Genomic DNA, 16,687 nt, shown 5'->3' with positions numbered 1-16,687 from the left:
TGTTTGTCTCGTTGTTTCATTGTGTCTCCTTTAATTATTATTCTAGAGGTTCTTCGTACCTCTTTGTTCAATAGACGAATATTTATACGAATGTTCATTTTGCAATAGTAATAAATTGTGTCCTTATATGTAAATAATTTTCAACGTTGATGAGTTTCAAAATCTAGAAAGGGGAATGACCTTTGACCCCCTTCATTTCCACAAAGTGGGGTTATCGATGATGTCATACATGGGTAAGATCCTCCATCAACACCTGCACTGTATAAATTATATCAATCAACTATAATTTTATTTTATTCTTTTTCTAGAGTAAAACTTTCCCATTTTCAACACAAGATTGTAAAGATTTCAAATTTAAAAGTTAAATTTTTTTTTAAATTGTATTATTCTCTGTGTACTTTTTGTAGGACAGCAAACACAATGTCCAGATTTACATTAAACGTACACAATTTAAAGAATATTACTTGCTGAGGTGCTGTAGTTTTTGAGAATTTGTCTCAGTGAGACTAAAATTATTTTAGCATGAAAATTGCACTTTCGTGACATTGTTTTACTCATTTCTCAAAAACTACCGCACCTCATCCGTTCAAACTGTGTAAGTTTAATGTAAATCAGTGGACATTGTGTTTTGTGTTACAAAAACTACCCAAATCCTTTCAGTGAAAAAGAAAAAAAAGGTGAACAACACAAAAGAAACCGTTCCTAATAACAGTTCAAGTATTAAATATTATCAATATCTCAAACTCAGATCAGATCATATCTCCCCTCCGGACTACCCTTCACAATCTAGGTCATCCTTTATAGGGTTACAGTAACTCAGTCAATACATCAACAATGTCCCCCCCCCCCCCCTCCCCCAACGAAAAAACTATCAACTTCTACAACATAATAAAACACAATCCTTTAGTCAATCAGCGTGATAGTTCACTATTTAGAAACACACACGCACTCACAAAGTTGGCAAGCCTGTTGCGTAGATATCGGATTTGATTTATCCCCAACCTGAGGCTACGTTATGAAATACATATTGTTTTTGTTTAAAGCCATTATACACTTTTGGAACAGAAAAAAAGAAAAAAGTTCACAGTTTACAAATAACTTACAGGGTTTAAAGAAGGTAATGGTATAAGACTTCTCTTGAAATGTTATTCAATGAAATGCTTAACTTTTTGAGAAAACATTGAAACAATTATCAATTGTCGACATCGAGAACTACGGATTTATAGTAGACACGCGCGAAACGTGCAAAAACAAGAGTGGGTTTTCCCGTTGTTTTCTCCCGACTCCAATGACTGATTAAGCCTAAATTTTCACAGGTTTGTTATTCTATATATAAGTTGTGATACACGAAGTGTGGGCTTTTGGACAATACTGTTTACTGAAAGTGTCCAATGGCTTTAAGGTAGGGTGGGGGGGGGGGTGAGTAGGGTAACTCGCACGGGAATCTGAACTGCAGTAATCTCCAACCCCTATGCAGTAATCTCCAACCCCTAGGCAGAGTTATCGTTGGAGCAGCGCACTGTGGACGCACTAGAATAAACAAACACTATCTGCTCGCTGCGGAAAACCAGCTGCAAACGGCGAAAAAGATATTTGATTTTGTTTTTTCGGTGGTGGTGGGGGGGGGAAGGGGCAGCAACATCATGATATATTAAGACGCACAGGGATTTGTCGATTGCGATTAGGGAATTACAGGGAGGTATTGAAATAGAAATTGAGTGGCAGTCATTCATTGGAGAACAATGGTCACAATTATACCGCACTTAGAAAAGGTTAATGACTACGCTTTGATGGATAGTTAAAAAATAATCACGCAATTTACAAATAAATTGGTGGGTTTTATCAATATTTGATCGTATGGCCTTGAAGAAACGTCTTTCGTTTGAAGTTAATTACGTTGACCCACTCCTGTCAGTTAAAGGCAATGGACACTATTAGTAATTACTCGAAATAATTTTTAGCATAAAACCTTTCTTGGTGACGAGTAATGGGGAGAGGTTGATGGTATAAAACATTGTCAGAAACGGCTCCCTCTGAAGTGCCATAGTTTTCGAAAAAGAAGTAATTTTCCACGAATTTGATTTCGAGACTTCAGATTTAGAACCTGAGGTCTCGAAATCAACCATCTAAATGCACACAACTTCGTGTGATCAGGGTGTTTTTTTCTTTCATTATTATCTCGCAACTTCGATAAACGATTGAGCTCAAATTTTCACAAGTTTGTTATTTTATGCTTATGTTGAGATGAACCAAGTGTGAAAGCTAGTCTTTGACAATTACCAATAGTGTCCACTGCCTTTAAGACACACAGGGATTTGTCGATTGCGATCGGGGAATTACAGGGAGGTATTGAAATAGAAATTGATTGGCAGTCATTCATTGGAGAACAATGGTCACAATTATACCGCACTTAGAAAAGGTTAATGACTACGCTTTGATGGGTAGTTCAAAAATAATCACGCAATTTACAAATAAAGATAGTTTTTTAACTATCCATCAAAGCGTAGTCATTAACCTTTTCTAAGTGCGGTATAATTGTGACCATTGTTCTCCAATGAATGACTGCCACTCAATTTCAATATTTGATCGCATGCCCTTGAAGAAACGTCTTTCGTTTGAAGTTAATTACGTTGACCCACTACTGTCAGTTAAAGGGTAGGTTATCTGTGTTGTAATCACTCAATTAAATGTAATTCAATTCAATTCAATCAAACCTTTATTTTGGTGTTGCCCTCTTGTGATATAATACATCATTGGTGTTTCACAATGTTAACAGTGACAGCAATAAAGAGTAGCCAACACAAGTCGGAAGGGCAACACTTATGATTGGGCGAAGCCTTCGCTTTCGCGCCCTAAACTATCAACAGACTAACACTGCATACGAGACTCACAAAGACAAGGGCCAACAGACTAACACTGCATACGAGACTCACAAAGACAAGGGCCAACAGACTAACACTGCATACGAGACTCACAAAGACAAGGGCCAACAGACTAACACTGCATACGAGACTCACAAAGACAAGGGCCAACAAGGACAGACGAACACATGAAACTTAACAGAAGCGTACAGCAGCTTTCGATAGTAAAAAGCAAATTGAGAAACATTTCACTTCAAAGTAATGTGCTTTATAGTAAAAGGATAATAGTAAGCCTCTAGCTACCGGCAATCTCGATAGTCTAGTTGGTAAGAAACTACTCTGGAATTGCAAGGGTTGTGGGTTCGAATCCCACCCGAGTAACATGCCTCTGATATTTTTTCACAGGACTCGGGAAAGTACTGAGTATATAGTGCTCACACACAGCGGTGTATGGGTAAAAACCAATAATTAAGGTAATAGTTTTATGCCACATGATTTGAATCTGAAAAGCTTTACCGCAGAAATGCTTTTTAAACTGTGTTTCATTCATTCATTTCTTTTATTTTTACCACACACAAAGAAAAGTGATATAATTTACATTTTATTATAATGATTAAGGAAGACATAAGTACAACAGAATTTTGTGTGAGGATGGAGGTCTCCGAGAAGCATCAGCTTGTCGAGTAGAGACCCCACTTATACAATAACAAAACATAGAACAATACAACAATATGAAAAAACTTTTACAACTAAATTACAACTTAGATATTGGCATAGCTAGTATATAAAGTAAACTCGTGGTCGGAATAAAGAAAGTCGGCTTATAAATAACAGTTGCTGATTAATTGAGTTTTTATTTTCCGCCTTTTTTGAGTTAGTGTGGTATGAGGATATGGTTGATGGGAATGTGTTTTTATCCCATTAGGGATTATTTTTCCTGCATGGACATATTCACTATGGATTATTGGCAACCTTTGCGACCACCTTTTGAAATGTAATTTGTTGATGTTAGTTTTTTTTGTATACGTCTTCATTGGTTTAATATAAACCACAAGGGAAACTGACTGGGTAAATTTTGAAATGAGTTTTGGGGTTAAACAAAGAACTGACTCCAGTCAAGTCTTTGTTCAATCCCAACATTCATTGGATTAAAACAAGTGATTCTTTGCTTTTCAGTTTTAATTTTGGTTTTTACCCATACACCAATGTTTGTTAGCACTGTATCCTCAGTACTTTCCCGAATCCTGTGAAAAAATATCACAGGCATGTTACTCGGGGTTGTGGGATTCGAACCCACAACCCTTCCAATTCTAGAGCAGTGTCTTACCAACAAGACTACCGAGGTTGCCCAGGAGCTAGAGGCAGTTCGAATCCTATGTTTTGGCAGCAGGTACCGCAACGATATAATAGACAATAGATGTTAAATTTGCATCGGGGATAAAGACAAGGCTCACGGGACCACACACAGGACCGGGACCGGTGATTTTAGTGTCAGGCCAGAAAAGTCCAACGTCTTGTTTTTATATATTTATTAAACATGTTGAATAATGTCATGACAACAGGATGTGTTGTGGCGGAGCGTTTAAGAGCACTGAATTCAAACTCGAGTGTTTCTGATTAGCAGAGTGTCCTTAAGCAAGACACTTCACCATTGCTTTTTCCTTCGGATGGGACGTAAAGCTGTTGGTCCTGTGTGTTGTATAACGCATGTAAAAGAACCCAGTGCACTTATTGAAAAGAGAAGGGGCTTGCCCGGTGTTCCTGGTTTGATCAGTGCTCAGGATATTGCGCCACAGCACCTTGTAAACCATTAAATGGTGTATGTTTTAAAGGACTGGGTGTCATACTTCAAAACGTAGCTCCACATACCTTGCAGGACAAAATACTGAGCGCTCCTCATTCTTTGCGAACTCGGTCCACCTAAACAGTTGTTTAAAGGCACTGGACAACTTTGGTATTTTGTCAAAGACAACTATTCTCACTTAGTGTATCCCAACATGTGCATAAAATTTGACTCAATTGGTCGAAGTCGGAGAATAACGAAAGGAAAAACTTCCTTGTTGCACAATCCTATGTGCTTTCAGATGCCTTATAAAAGGCTTCAGGCTTGAAGTCTTTAAATATTTGAGCGAGAAATTAAGTACCTCTTTCTAAAAAACTACGTGACATCAGAGGGAGCTGTTATTCACAATGTTTTATACTATCAACAGCTCTCCGTTGCTCGTAACCAAGTCAGTTTTAATGCTAACAATTATTTTGAGTAATTACCAATAGTGTCCAGTGCCTTTAACAATGTCTACATACACAGAACCACCATATTCAGGACAAATATTTATAAAATACATTTTTGTTTTGAAAAAAAAAGGAGGTTTGACTCACCGTGGAATTTTGCTTTTGTGGAACATGTTCCTTTGAAGTATGTAATCTTCTGGACCGATATAATACCAGCTGTGGAAAAGAAAGAACATCAGGTGAGAAAATACAGCTTTTGGGCTATACATGTAGATCAGGGCGTCTGCCAGTGATGACGAATAGGCAGACGCTGTGATATAGCCAAACCTGTAGCCGAACTCACCTTTTCAAACTCAGCCTTTTAGTCCTTACGATTCTAGTCAGGAGATTAAAGTCGAGGGAAGAGACTAAGTGGGTTGAAATGCATATATCTCTTATTTAGAAGCTTGGGGGTCAGACCAGGTGAAACTTCCCTATGCCACAACCCCCCACCCCCAGTCTTGATTGGCGATGTAAGTTTTGTTAACATAGTTGCCAACATGGCAACACAAAGACTGTCCGCAACACAATTTATTGCAGAAGAGATACATCTGTAACACACAAACATCTGGATGTTTCAATCCAGATGTGTAGACCTGCTTCAGTCCTTCCGAAACAGGCTCTAAAATGGTCGATGTAGCGCCCTCTATTGGTGACTATTACTAAATCAAGACTACCCAAGCCAAAAAAAGTATTCCATCTACATGTAGCAGAGTAAGGGGTCGAGAGTCTGAGTCTTGACATCGCTGCCCTTAAGCATGGACACTTGAACAATGATGCTTCGTCCTTCAGATTGGACTTGAAGCTGTTGGTTTTGTGTGTTATGTAATGTACATTAAAGATCCCAGTGCACTCATGGAAAGAGAAGGCGTTCGCCCCAGGTGTTCCTGGTTTTATTGACAGCACATTGCGCCACAGGATCTTGTAAACCATAACAAGGTGCTTTAAGGCAGTGGACACTATTGGTAATTGCTAAATACTATTGTTATCATAAAACCTTGATTACGAGTAATGGGGAAAGGTTGATACTACATGTATAGTATAAAAATTGTGAGAAATAGTGATGTAGTTTTCGAGAAAGAAGTAATTTTCCACGAATTTGATTCTAAGAACCTCAGATTTAGAACTTGAGGTCTCGAAATCGGGCATCTGAAAGCACACAACTTCGTGTGACCATGGTGTGAAAAGGGTGTTTTTTCTTGCAACAATATCTCGCAACTTCGACGAACGATTCAGCTCAAATTTTCACACGTTTGTTATTTTATGCACATGTTGAGATACACCAACTGTGAAGACTAGTCTTTCACAATTAGAAATAGTGTCCAGCTAGCCTTTGACAATTAACAATAGTGTCCAGTGTCTTTATATTTCAAACATACAGTTCTCATATTTCAAACATACATGTAGTACCATATCCCTTGCAGGAAAATAACTGAATATGCGCTAAGAAACAACTGTATTAAGCGCCCATAATAACAGGGTGTATTAATACACAGTGTTTCAGCTTGTGATGTCAACGTGAACGGGGGTTGTGCATGATGCTATGGTCAGCGGACTTTAATAGACCATATTGAATATGACGTCAACATTCAAAAACCTGCCATACAAACATGGCGTCTTTGAGCTTATGAGTTTGTGTACGTGTGCCATAGAAAACAAACCAAGAAGGATGCATGATGCGTGCTTCATTGATATATTGCCCTCCAAGATGGCGACTTTCATAGCAACAAAAGGGGTTATTCAATACAGTTTATAGATGGGTCCGTTCCTCACCTAGAATAGTCGGAAGGGTCGAGGGCGTGCAGACAAGCCCCCTCTCCAGCTGCTTGGGGTCAAACTGGGTGACGCACACCCCGACGCGGTCCCCTTGAGAAGCAGATTGCACTGGCTGTCTAAACATCTGCATAGATTTCACTTTACGAGTGATCTTCAACGCTGGTATCTCAACAGTCTAAAAGATAAAAAGAGTTTTTATAAAGACGTTAACTCAACAGCTAGGAGCAAGTTCGAGTGTGCACAATGGTCAACTAAAGGTTGACCATTTTGTCTCCAACCCAGGCTGATCGACCATTGGTTGACTACTGTGGTCGACCATTTGGAACCAACCTCGAGCCCATGGTTCCTTTACTGGTTCCAACAGTATGTTCCATTCTAACATGTGTTAAGCGCAGAGGGGAACCAGTGACACTTTAGCGAAAAGGTGGAAGGTTGACTAGACTACCAAACGAGTCGTTCGGGTGAGTACGTCACTGCGCATGTGCGTTGCTAGTCTGTGGTCGACCACTGGTGGACCAAATGTGCGCACTCAAACTTGCTCTTAGTCATAGATAACTCTCTCAGTGTCAAAATCGTACAAGCTACCTGGTTTACTTTGGGCCTTGCCTCCACATGCTTTCGTCTAATTTACTCTTGTGCTGTATTTTATTTATACATGTACGCATTACAATTTAAAGTTCTGTATTACTTGTGGAAATGTGTTTGTGGAAATAAATGTGAATTGAAGGACCAGGGGTGGATTTCACAAAGAGTTAGGACTAGTCTTATCTCGATTAAGGACAAGTTACTACTCCTAACTTAGGACTATCCGTATGTTTTTGATATCTCTTAGGACTAAGGACAAGTCCTAACTTTTTGTGAAATTGGCCCCAGTTGAGCTACTCACATCATTGACTGCGATTTGACCTCTCAACAGGGTACCAGTCATCACCGTTCCCTGGCCTCTGATGGAGAAGCAGTGATCGACGGCGTACAGCATTGGTCCAGACGAATCGCGACTAGGTAGATACGACTGTCGTTTCAGTTCCTGCCGATGTAAACATACAATATTCCTTCTGTCTCGTAATGTTCATGAACTTCCAACATCAATATCAAACAGTTCAAAGAGATCAAAGGAACACGTTGCCTTGGATCGGACGAGTTGGTCTATGAAAAGCGTTTGAAACCATTTGTCATGAAATACATACTGTTAGAAAGATGTTTTAAAAGTAGAATATAATAATCCACACAAATATCACTCAAAATTGCATGGTTTTCATTTTACGTCGCGAACTAACACGGTCGGCCATTTGTGGTTGACTTCCATAAATGGCCGCCCGTGTTTGTCGACGAGGTAAAACGAAAACCACGCAATTTTGAGGCATAATTGTGTAGATCATTGTATTCTACTTTTACAACATCTTTCTTACCATATCGATTTTATAACAAACGGATACAGGACGCTTTTTATAGACCAACACGACCGATCCGAGGCAACGTGTTCCTTTAAGGTATCAGTTCGGTAAACACTTTTAAAAAGTTAACGGCAATTAACAGTAAAACCCTTATTTGGTTAGACGCAGAGCAGCTTTAGACAGTATGAATCATTTTCAGAATCATTTTACTTCAAAGTTATGCAGTTGTGAACAAATATATAAGTTTTCATCCACAAATTTCTTACACTGACAGTGAAATCTATGTTCCAGGGTAATTGTCCAACAAGACATGTTTCCTCCATAGAGTTATATATTCAAACTGTAGAGGGCGCACAAGTAATGCTTCGTGCTCAAACGCCACGGGACCGCAAGGATACACGCATGTGCCATTCTGTACGCATGTTTAATACGAAACAATGTTGTAGTTTGTGTTTCATGAACGCTACGCAATGCTGTTTTGTTCAAATTACAAAATGGCCGAAAAAACACACGCTGTGATATGCCAGTTTTGTCGACTTTAAAAATGGCCGCCTGCGCGCATGCCGGAGCGCGTATACAGGCCAGTGCGCCCTCTAGTTCTTATATATAACTCTAGTGTTTCCTCACACCATTTAATAACGCATCTGGTTTTTCCCATTCCCCTGGGTCATTGTTCAAATATTTTCGACAACGGCATTAATAACCACCCCAAAAGCAAAAAAAATACACTTTGATGCAAAATTCACTGAACCAAAACAGCTTTTGACAGCAGCGGGAAATCAAGTTCGAACTGGGAAACACTTGATATTACTGTTGGTTTCTACCCTTACACCGATGTGTGTTAGCACTGTATACTCAGGACATTCCTGAGTCCTGTGAAAAAAATATCACATGGGAAAGTACTGAGTATACATTGCTAACACACATCAGTGTATGGATAGAAACCAAAATTAATATTCTTTATCCCCGATGCAAATTTAACATCTATTATTATATACTTATGTATGGAAAATACTTCCTGGCGTTTTTCATCCCTCTCCCCCCAAAAAAATAATGTCAAGTTTTTAGGCAGTGTTTATTTCATTTTCGTGAGATTGTACTTGGGTTCGATTTCACAATCTGTGTCTCAGTCACTGCACCCCCTCAGTCAAGCTCCTGTATCTTTAATCCCTTTCCAACAACCAGTGGTAAAATTTGAATCTTTTACCCCTCCCCCCCCCCCCCCCAAATAAAAAAAGAAGAAAACACAACATCTCCTTTCCAAACTCAAAAGTATTTTGAGATTGTCAATGAACTTGTCGGGTGGCATGCAGGGTTGAATGATCTTATTAACGTGAGTGCGACAGTCTCATTTCTCTAGGGTAGTTGAACTGAACCCGATCCTTCAGACCGTAACTTGCAGACAGAAGGACCACAGTCCCCCTTGTACTTTCTCACAATCACTTTATTTTCCTCCCATTGATGCAATTTGTATTTTTAGAAGTACACAATAAAATCATCTCTATTTTTTACAATGTTCATCATATCGACTCGAACTGGCCGTGCATAACCCGAAATTGATTTCTTTTATTATCAAAACAGATCCCAGTAAAGCACGTCCCAGCTATATGTTACGCTGTAACGCCATAATAAAAATTTAAAAGCCTCTTCTTTTTCCCCCTTCTAGCCACCAAAAGAGGGCATCCAAAATCTCCAAAAGGAGAAATGTAAAACCTAAGTGAACATAACAGATTGGCAACAGGATTATGTTACATACTCATCCGCCAATTTATTTTTGTCTAACTTGGAAACAAGTTTTTAAAACATTCAACTACATCATTGTACACATGTCTGCTATGGCATTTATTCTATTTTGTTTGCATCCTTATGGAGACATCTTTTGTTCTTTCCTTAATTAAAGGCAGTGGACACTATTGGTAATTACTCAAAATAATTATTAGCATAAAACGAGTGATGGGGAGCTGTTGATAGTACAAAACATTGTGAGAAACGGCTCCCTCTGAAGTAATGTAGTTTTCGAGAAAGAAGTAAATTTCCAAGAATTTGATTTTGAGACCTCAGACTTGGAACTTGAGGTCTCCAAATCAAGCATCTGAAAGCACACAACTTCGTGTGACAAGTGTATTTTTTCTTTTCATTATCGTCTCGGTAAATTTTCACTGGTTTGTTATTTTATGCATATGTTGAGATACACCAAGTGAGAAGACTGGTCTTTGACAACTACCAATAGTGTCCAGTGTCTTTAACAGCCTCAGTAGTAAGAACCTATTTCATACACAACATTCCTTGTGGAACACCCCTGTCTTTAGAATTCCCCTATGGAGACCTCTTATGTTCTGTTTTCTGTTTTGTTCTTTTCCCTTTTTTTTTATTTAATATTTCTCGATTTCTTATTATTTTTGTTGTTATTTGTATTATTATTGTTATGCAATTAGTTTTATCATCATTATTGTCTTCATCATGTCCGTCTTTGTTCTAATTGTCTCTCCGTTCATTCTTGTCCCTATTTATTGCCTGACCCCAGGCATCCCTACAAAAGGCTCGGCTTCCAGATGATGCCTCCATACTCTATTTATGTTTTTTCACCCTAATTAAATAGCTTTGTTTATTGGTCATTCCTTAAAACATTGTTTGTACTCTTTTTTTCATGAAGTATGGAAATAAATACAATTTTGAATTGAGTTGAATTGAAATTGAATTGTTTGGATACATACTGTTTCATAATACATGAGGTCACTGTATATGTTTTAGTTGCTGTAACACTTGTTCCTTCTATCTGTCATATGTATACTGAAGTGGCTCTTTGGTTCAAGGAATCTTTGATCCAGATCAATTTTTCCCTTTTAAGGAACCCAAGTCTCGAATCATGGGTGACGGGTCTTTTTCTTCAGCTGCGCAATGCATCTGGAACTCTCTACCACTTAATCTTAGATCTTGTCTTTGTACCACAAAATTCAAAACTATTTTCGAAATTTATCTATGTCATAAATTTGTGAAAGAATAATTCAGTTGAGTCTGTTTTCATTTATTTGTTTGGGGTTTTATTGTGCCTTGATTTGAATACCCAGCAGGGTGGATATGTGCACGATACAAGTTTTTATTATTATTATTTTTATTAGGGACGTGACTTAACAACAATTATTGCAGCAAAAGGTACTTATATTTACTTACAATTGTGCATACATTCTAAGTTATCACAGAAGCGTGAGTGGAATACGGAAAAATATAGCGCTTCTGCATCCCATATCCAACGAGTGCGCGTGTTATAAAAAATTTATCTTCCAGTCTCAAGTGAAACGCGCAAAGTTTAAAATTTCAGAACGATATTTTGCGATAAACAAAATGCACGCACAAGGTTTAAAATCTAATTTTTGCACTGTCCATAAGCGGAGCGTGACGCATTGACACTCACAATACGCAGAGTGCAATATAAACCCTGGAAGTAGGTTATAGCTTTTTATACCACCCTCCAGTTAGAGCATCTGATTGGTGGATAAAGCACATACTCCTTACCTCAATCAATGCATCAACACCATCAGCTTGGCAGTCCGCGTTTTCTGGTCCGCCGGGCTTAGCCGCTACGGCAACGACGGAACTGTTTGCAAACTTGGTGTTCTCCAGTGTCTTCAGCATCCTCTTAGTCATCTGAAATGGGTAGGATATGTGGTTTTTTTTTTTATTGATTTTATGTTTCGATTGGTTTAGTTCAGAAATAAAAGCTTCAAAGCCTGAAGGAGACTAAATTGACTTTTATTTTTTACATCCTTAAAGGGAGGGTACATGTTTGGGAATTGTCAAAGGCCAGGCTTCTCACTTGGTGTATCCCATCATAAGCATAAAATAGCAAACCTGTGAAAATTTGGGCTCAGTTGGTCATTAATGTTGCGAGAAAATGATGAAAGAAAAAATACCCTTGTTGGACGAATTTGTGTTCTTTCATATACATGTAGGAATAAAAGACTTCTACATGTAGCTAGAAGTCTTTGATTATTTTAATGAGAAATTACCTCTTTCTCAGAAACTTCAGAGGGAGTTGTTTCCAACAATGTTTTAAACTATCAACAGCTCTCTAATGCTCGTTACCAAGTCAGTTTTTAAGTTAATATTTGTTTTGAGTAACAACCAAACGTGTACCTTTCCTTTAAGAAAAGTAAATATAAATGTTACAAATAGACAGAAAGTAGACAATTTAAAATTGTTAAACAAAATACGTGGATATGACAACATTTTTCCAACACTGACATCAACTCAAAAAAGCCAAACAATAACAGAAGCTTACACTGTAGATGTGCAAAGAGGATGATAATTCGGACATTCTTTTGTTTTGATAAAGGTTGTCCAAACTTGATAAACATTGGGGGAAAAACAGTAAAATGGGTAGTCAAAAGTGTCTAAATTCAGGACCAAAAGTCAAATGTCAAAAGGAAATGTGGATGTCACTCTTACGAAGGAGTTTTGGTGGTGGGGGGGGCAGGTTTGCAGAATTAGTGATCAACATTTTGGCGATGCGCCTAAAGCCTAGCTTAGGGTTATAGTGACTTAATGAAAAAATAGTAAGTACATGTATAATCAATGAATACTAAGTACACATACATCAAGGATGGCGGCCAATGACACATGTTGCAATTTGTCGATTGTGCATTGCTTAATGTTCATTTTTTAAATATTTTACTTTATAACATGTACATTGACGCAATTTAGCCATTGGCTACAAGTTCATTTTTAATAAACCAACAATAATAAAAAAAATTAAAAAGTTATCAAAAAAATGAAGAAAAAATACAATCCCAAACCTGGAAATCATACTGTGGGATACTACTTGGGTGGGATTCAAACCCACGACCCAACCATTCCAGAGAAGATGTTTTATCACTAAACCACCAGGGCCCAATATCATAATGCTGCTAAGCGGTCAAATTTTTTGCTTACTGTGCAATTTCTATTTCATAGCGCTGCTAACCGTAAGCACACGAAAAGGCATGCTAACCTTCCGGTGCTACTCGCACGGAATAAATGACGTCACAATGCAAATCTACGGTAAAAACGCAATACGGCTGCCTAATTTTTCTGCTAACCTGTGAAATACGCTAAGGCTTAAGCATTTTTTTTTCTGTTACAGTAAGCACGCAAGTTTGCTTACCATTAAGCGAAACATTTCACTATGAAGTTATAACCATATAACACATTGAAAAATAAAAACAGTTTTTATGCCCCAAATTTTGAATCTGAGAGGCGGGTTTATTCTTCCGGCATGAACATATTTGCGCCAAATTTTCGACATTATCTAAAAAATGCGACCGTGTAATTTATCTTAATCTTTAATACTGAGGAAAACACTGTGTGGATGTGTGGTACAATGTAGGTCCACAAAGAGTTTTAAGTCACATATTTTTATATTTTTTTATTAACAACTTGCCTTCTATTTAATTTCAAGTTTTAAATTTATGTAAAACTGTTGTAATTCAGCCATTGTGCTGCGAGGACAGTTTTTTAATAAATCATTTTATCTTTCTATCTATCTATCTATCCCAACATTATCTGGACTTCTTTTGTTTTCAGATCCACATGTTGTACATGTATGTAGCAATCTAACAGTGTTGAAGAGTGGGATTTTACATATTAAGTCGACAGAATAAATAAAGAAATTCAGTAGAGTGTAAGAGCCAGGAAGTTTTTCTTTTGTAAAAGGATTCCTCTCTTTTGGGTTCCGATATAAAAAATTATCAATGCTCTTACTAGAGCCAAACAAGAAGAGAGAAAACAATGGAAACAATTCATTTTTAGTTGTTTGAGAAAAACCCCAGAGAATTACCACCATAGAAAACCCATGCAGTCAAGTAGGGACTACAAACCAAATCCACATAAAACTCCGAAGGGGCCCAGAGGTGGAAGGCAAGGCAAGGCAAGATCACTACATGACTACATCACTACATCACTACATCACATAGTGATCACTACAAGATCACTACCTGACTGCCATAGAAATTGAACAATTTTCTGAATTTCACAGTCCTACTGGAAACATTTCAAGAGGTGCCAAGGCAATGACCAGGGCCTTATTTCATAGAGCTGCTAAGCACACAAATTTGCTGAGCATAAAATTTCTTTCTTAATAAAAACAGGCCTACTGAACAAACTTCCATTTGTTGCATATTGCTTGCTACTGGTATTCAGCTGTTGTTTGTTCATATGGAAAATCATGTGAAAATATGGTTTGTAATCCTGTTTTTATCACGGCAGAAATTTCATTGCTAAGCAAATTTGTGTGCTTAGCAGCTCTATAAGCCCAGGAGGCAAGAGGTGCCGAGGCAATGACCAGGGGGCACTCTCTTGCCTCAGTGAAATATCAAGCCTGATCACGTTCATGACAGCATGTCTCACCCAACAAATAAACAGTATCAAATAAAAATTTAATAAAATATCCTTCATTCATTGAAATTAAAACAAGAGGTTTTTTTTCTCTTTTTTTTTTTTTTTTTTTAGATTGATGACTGATGTGCGTCACATTCTCAGACAGATGATCGGCAACTGACCCTAGGCCTCTGTTTAGTTAACCACTTATCAGGCCTCAGGGCCACTGTTAATACGCAACGGTGAAGACAACGTGTATTCTTTCCGAGCTACCGGGCAAGAGTGACAGCATGGCCGGTGACTGGCCTCATTGTTTCTGTGTAGTTTCCTGAACTTTATAAGTTTTTTTTTTTTTTGTTTGTCTTCTTAATATTGATAAACTTTGTCATGTTGCTCCTTGGTCAAGAAAATGCTCAGAGTAGATGAATGGTTTGACCCACACTTGGCAAGGATCGGAGTTGGGGGGGGGGCTCAAACTTTACTTTTTATAAGCTATTGTAAATAAAATATTAAACTTTTATACTGATCAAATAAAAATTAAATTTTGCCCTGTAATAATTTATCAATGAAGATTTACCGCAGATCATAAACTTAAAGGACAAATTATTTATTCTCTCATTTTTAACGTGTCATTTGTCTGTTGCATCAAACTAAAGATCCCATCCAAATCATCAGAGAGTGGGTTCGAGTCCGTTCAGGACAATTGTGTCATTGAGCAAGACACTTAAAGGCAGTGGACACTATTGGTAATTACTCAAAATAATTATTATCATAAAACCCTTCTTAGTAATGAGTAATTGGGAGCTGTTGATAGTATAAAATATTGTGAGAAACGGCTCCCTCTGAGGTAATTTGCTTTTGAGAAAGAAGTAATTTTCCACGAATTTGATTTTGAGACCTCAGATTTAGAATTTTGAGTTCTCGTAATCAAGCATCTGAAAGCACACAACTTCGTGTGAAAAGGGTGTTTTTTTTCCCATTATTATCTGATTGAGCTCAAATTTTCACAGGTTTGTTATTTTATGCATATGTTGAGATACACCAACTGTGAAGGCTAGTCTTTGACAATTACCAATAGTGTCCATTGTCTTTAACCACAAACTGCTTCTTTTAAAAGCACTAGACAACTTGGGTAATTGTCAAAGACAAGTCTTCTCACTTGGTGTATCCCTGCATAAAATACATGTAACAAACCTGTGAAAGTTTTACCTCAATTGGTCGTTGAAGTTTCGAGAGAATAATGTAACACAAAACGTCCTTGGCGCACAAGTTGTGTGCTTTCAGATACTTGAGCCCGAGAGCTCAGCTGAGGTCTGGAATTGAATTCAAACATTCTAGTGAGAAATTACTTCTTTTTCAAAAACTACATTACTTCAGAAGTAGTTGCACTCACAATCTTTTATACTATCAACAGCTCTCCATTGCTTGTTACCAAGTAAGTTTTTTACCCTAACCACTATTTTGAGTAATTACCAATAGTGTCAGGTGCCTTTAACACATGTCAATTTAAGCATCAATTTAAGCAACTTGCTCCCAAGGATATTACACCCGTCATAAGAACCAAATATTTGTATCATTGATGTATAAAACAAGGCTTCGAAACGAGGCGCACATGGTCAGGAAAACAAAGCGGGGAAAATTTATGAAGCATTAATTGTTCACCTCAAAAATAAGATCATACTTCCCTTGAAGTATTTATATGAAATCATCTCTTTTGGCTGAATTGTATACAAAAAATCAATGAAAGACCTTCTTCTACCGAATCTCCTCCGAAATCTAGTTTAACTATCTTTTTCCCAAATTGTTAAATCGAGACAGACATCTGAATGCCACTGCATCAAGACTTTGACTCCCGTGTACACGTCTCCGATGGGTCATTGCTTAATACAGTCCTCAATGTCATCTGAATAGGGGGGAAAACATCCACAAGTCACGTCCCAGCGATTTGTCACATTCACTCCATCAAAGATGAACGACCATAAATTAGAACGAGTAATGGTTAAGTTTCCCAGTTTCTTGAGGGCAGGGAAAAAA

At 37.8% G+C, this 16,687-nt stretch overlaps 1 protein-coding gene across 2 annotated transcripts in view; it reads right to left on the bottom strand.

The window, feature by feature from the left end:
• Window positions 1-16,687, bottom strand: part of LOC139949664 (selenocysteine-specific elongation factor-like) — a 62,094-nt gene that overhangs the window by 21,705 nt on the left and 23,702 nt on the right. For both annotated transcript variants that reach the window (XM_071948135.1, XM_071948126.1), the window contains exons 6-9: window positions 11,816-11,947; window positions 7,795-7,935; window positions 6,906-7,083; window positions 5,241-5,309 (exon numbers count right to left, since the gene is read on the bottom strand). In XM_071948135.1, the coding sequence (XP_071804236.1) occupies window positions 5,241-5,309; window positions 6,906-7,083; window positions 7,795-7,935; window positions 11,816-11,947 (520 nt within the window). The remainder of the gene's footprint in view (window positions 1-5,240; window positions 5,310-6,905; window positions 7,084-7,794; window positions 7,936-11,815; window positions 11,948-16,687) is intronic.

The sequence above is a fragment of the Asterias amurensis genome, chromosome 2, assembly GCF_032118995.1.
Source record: "Asterias amurensis chromosome 2, ASM3211899v1".
Taxonomy (NCBI): domain Eukaryota; kingdom Metazoa; phylum Echinodermata; class Asteroidea; order Forcipulatida; family Asteriidae; genus Asterias; species Asterias amurensis.
Note: the sequence above shows the minus strand (reverse complement) of the source record. Positions and strands in the feature narration are given on the sequence as shown.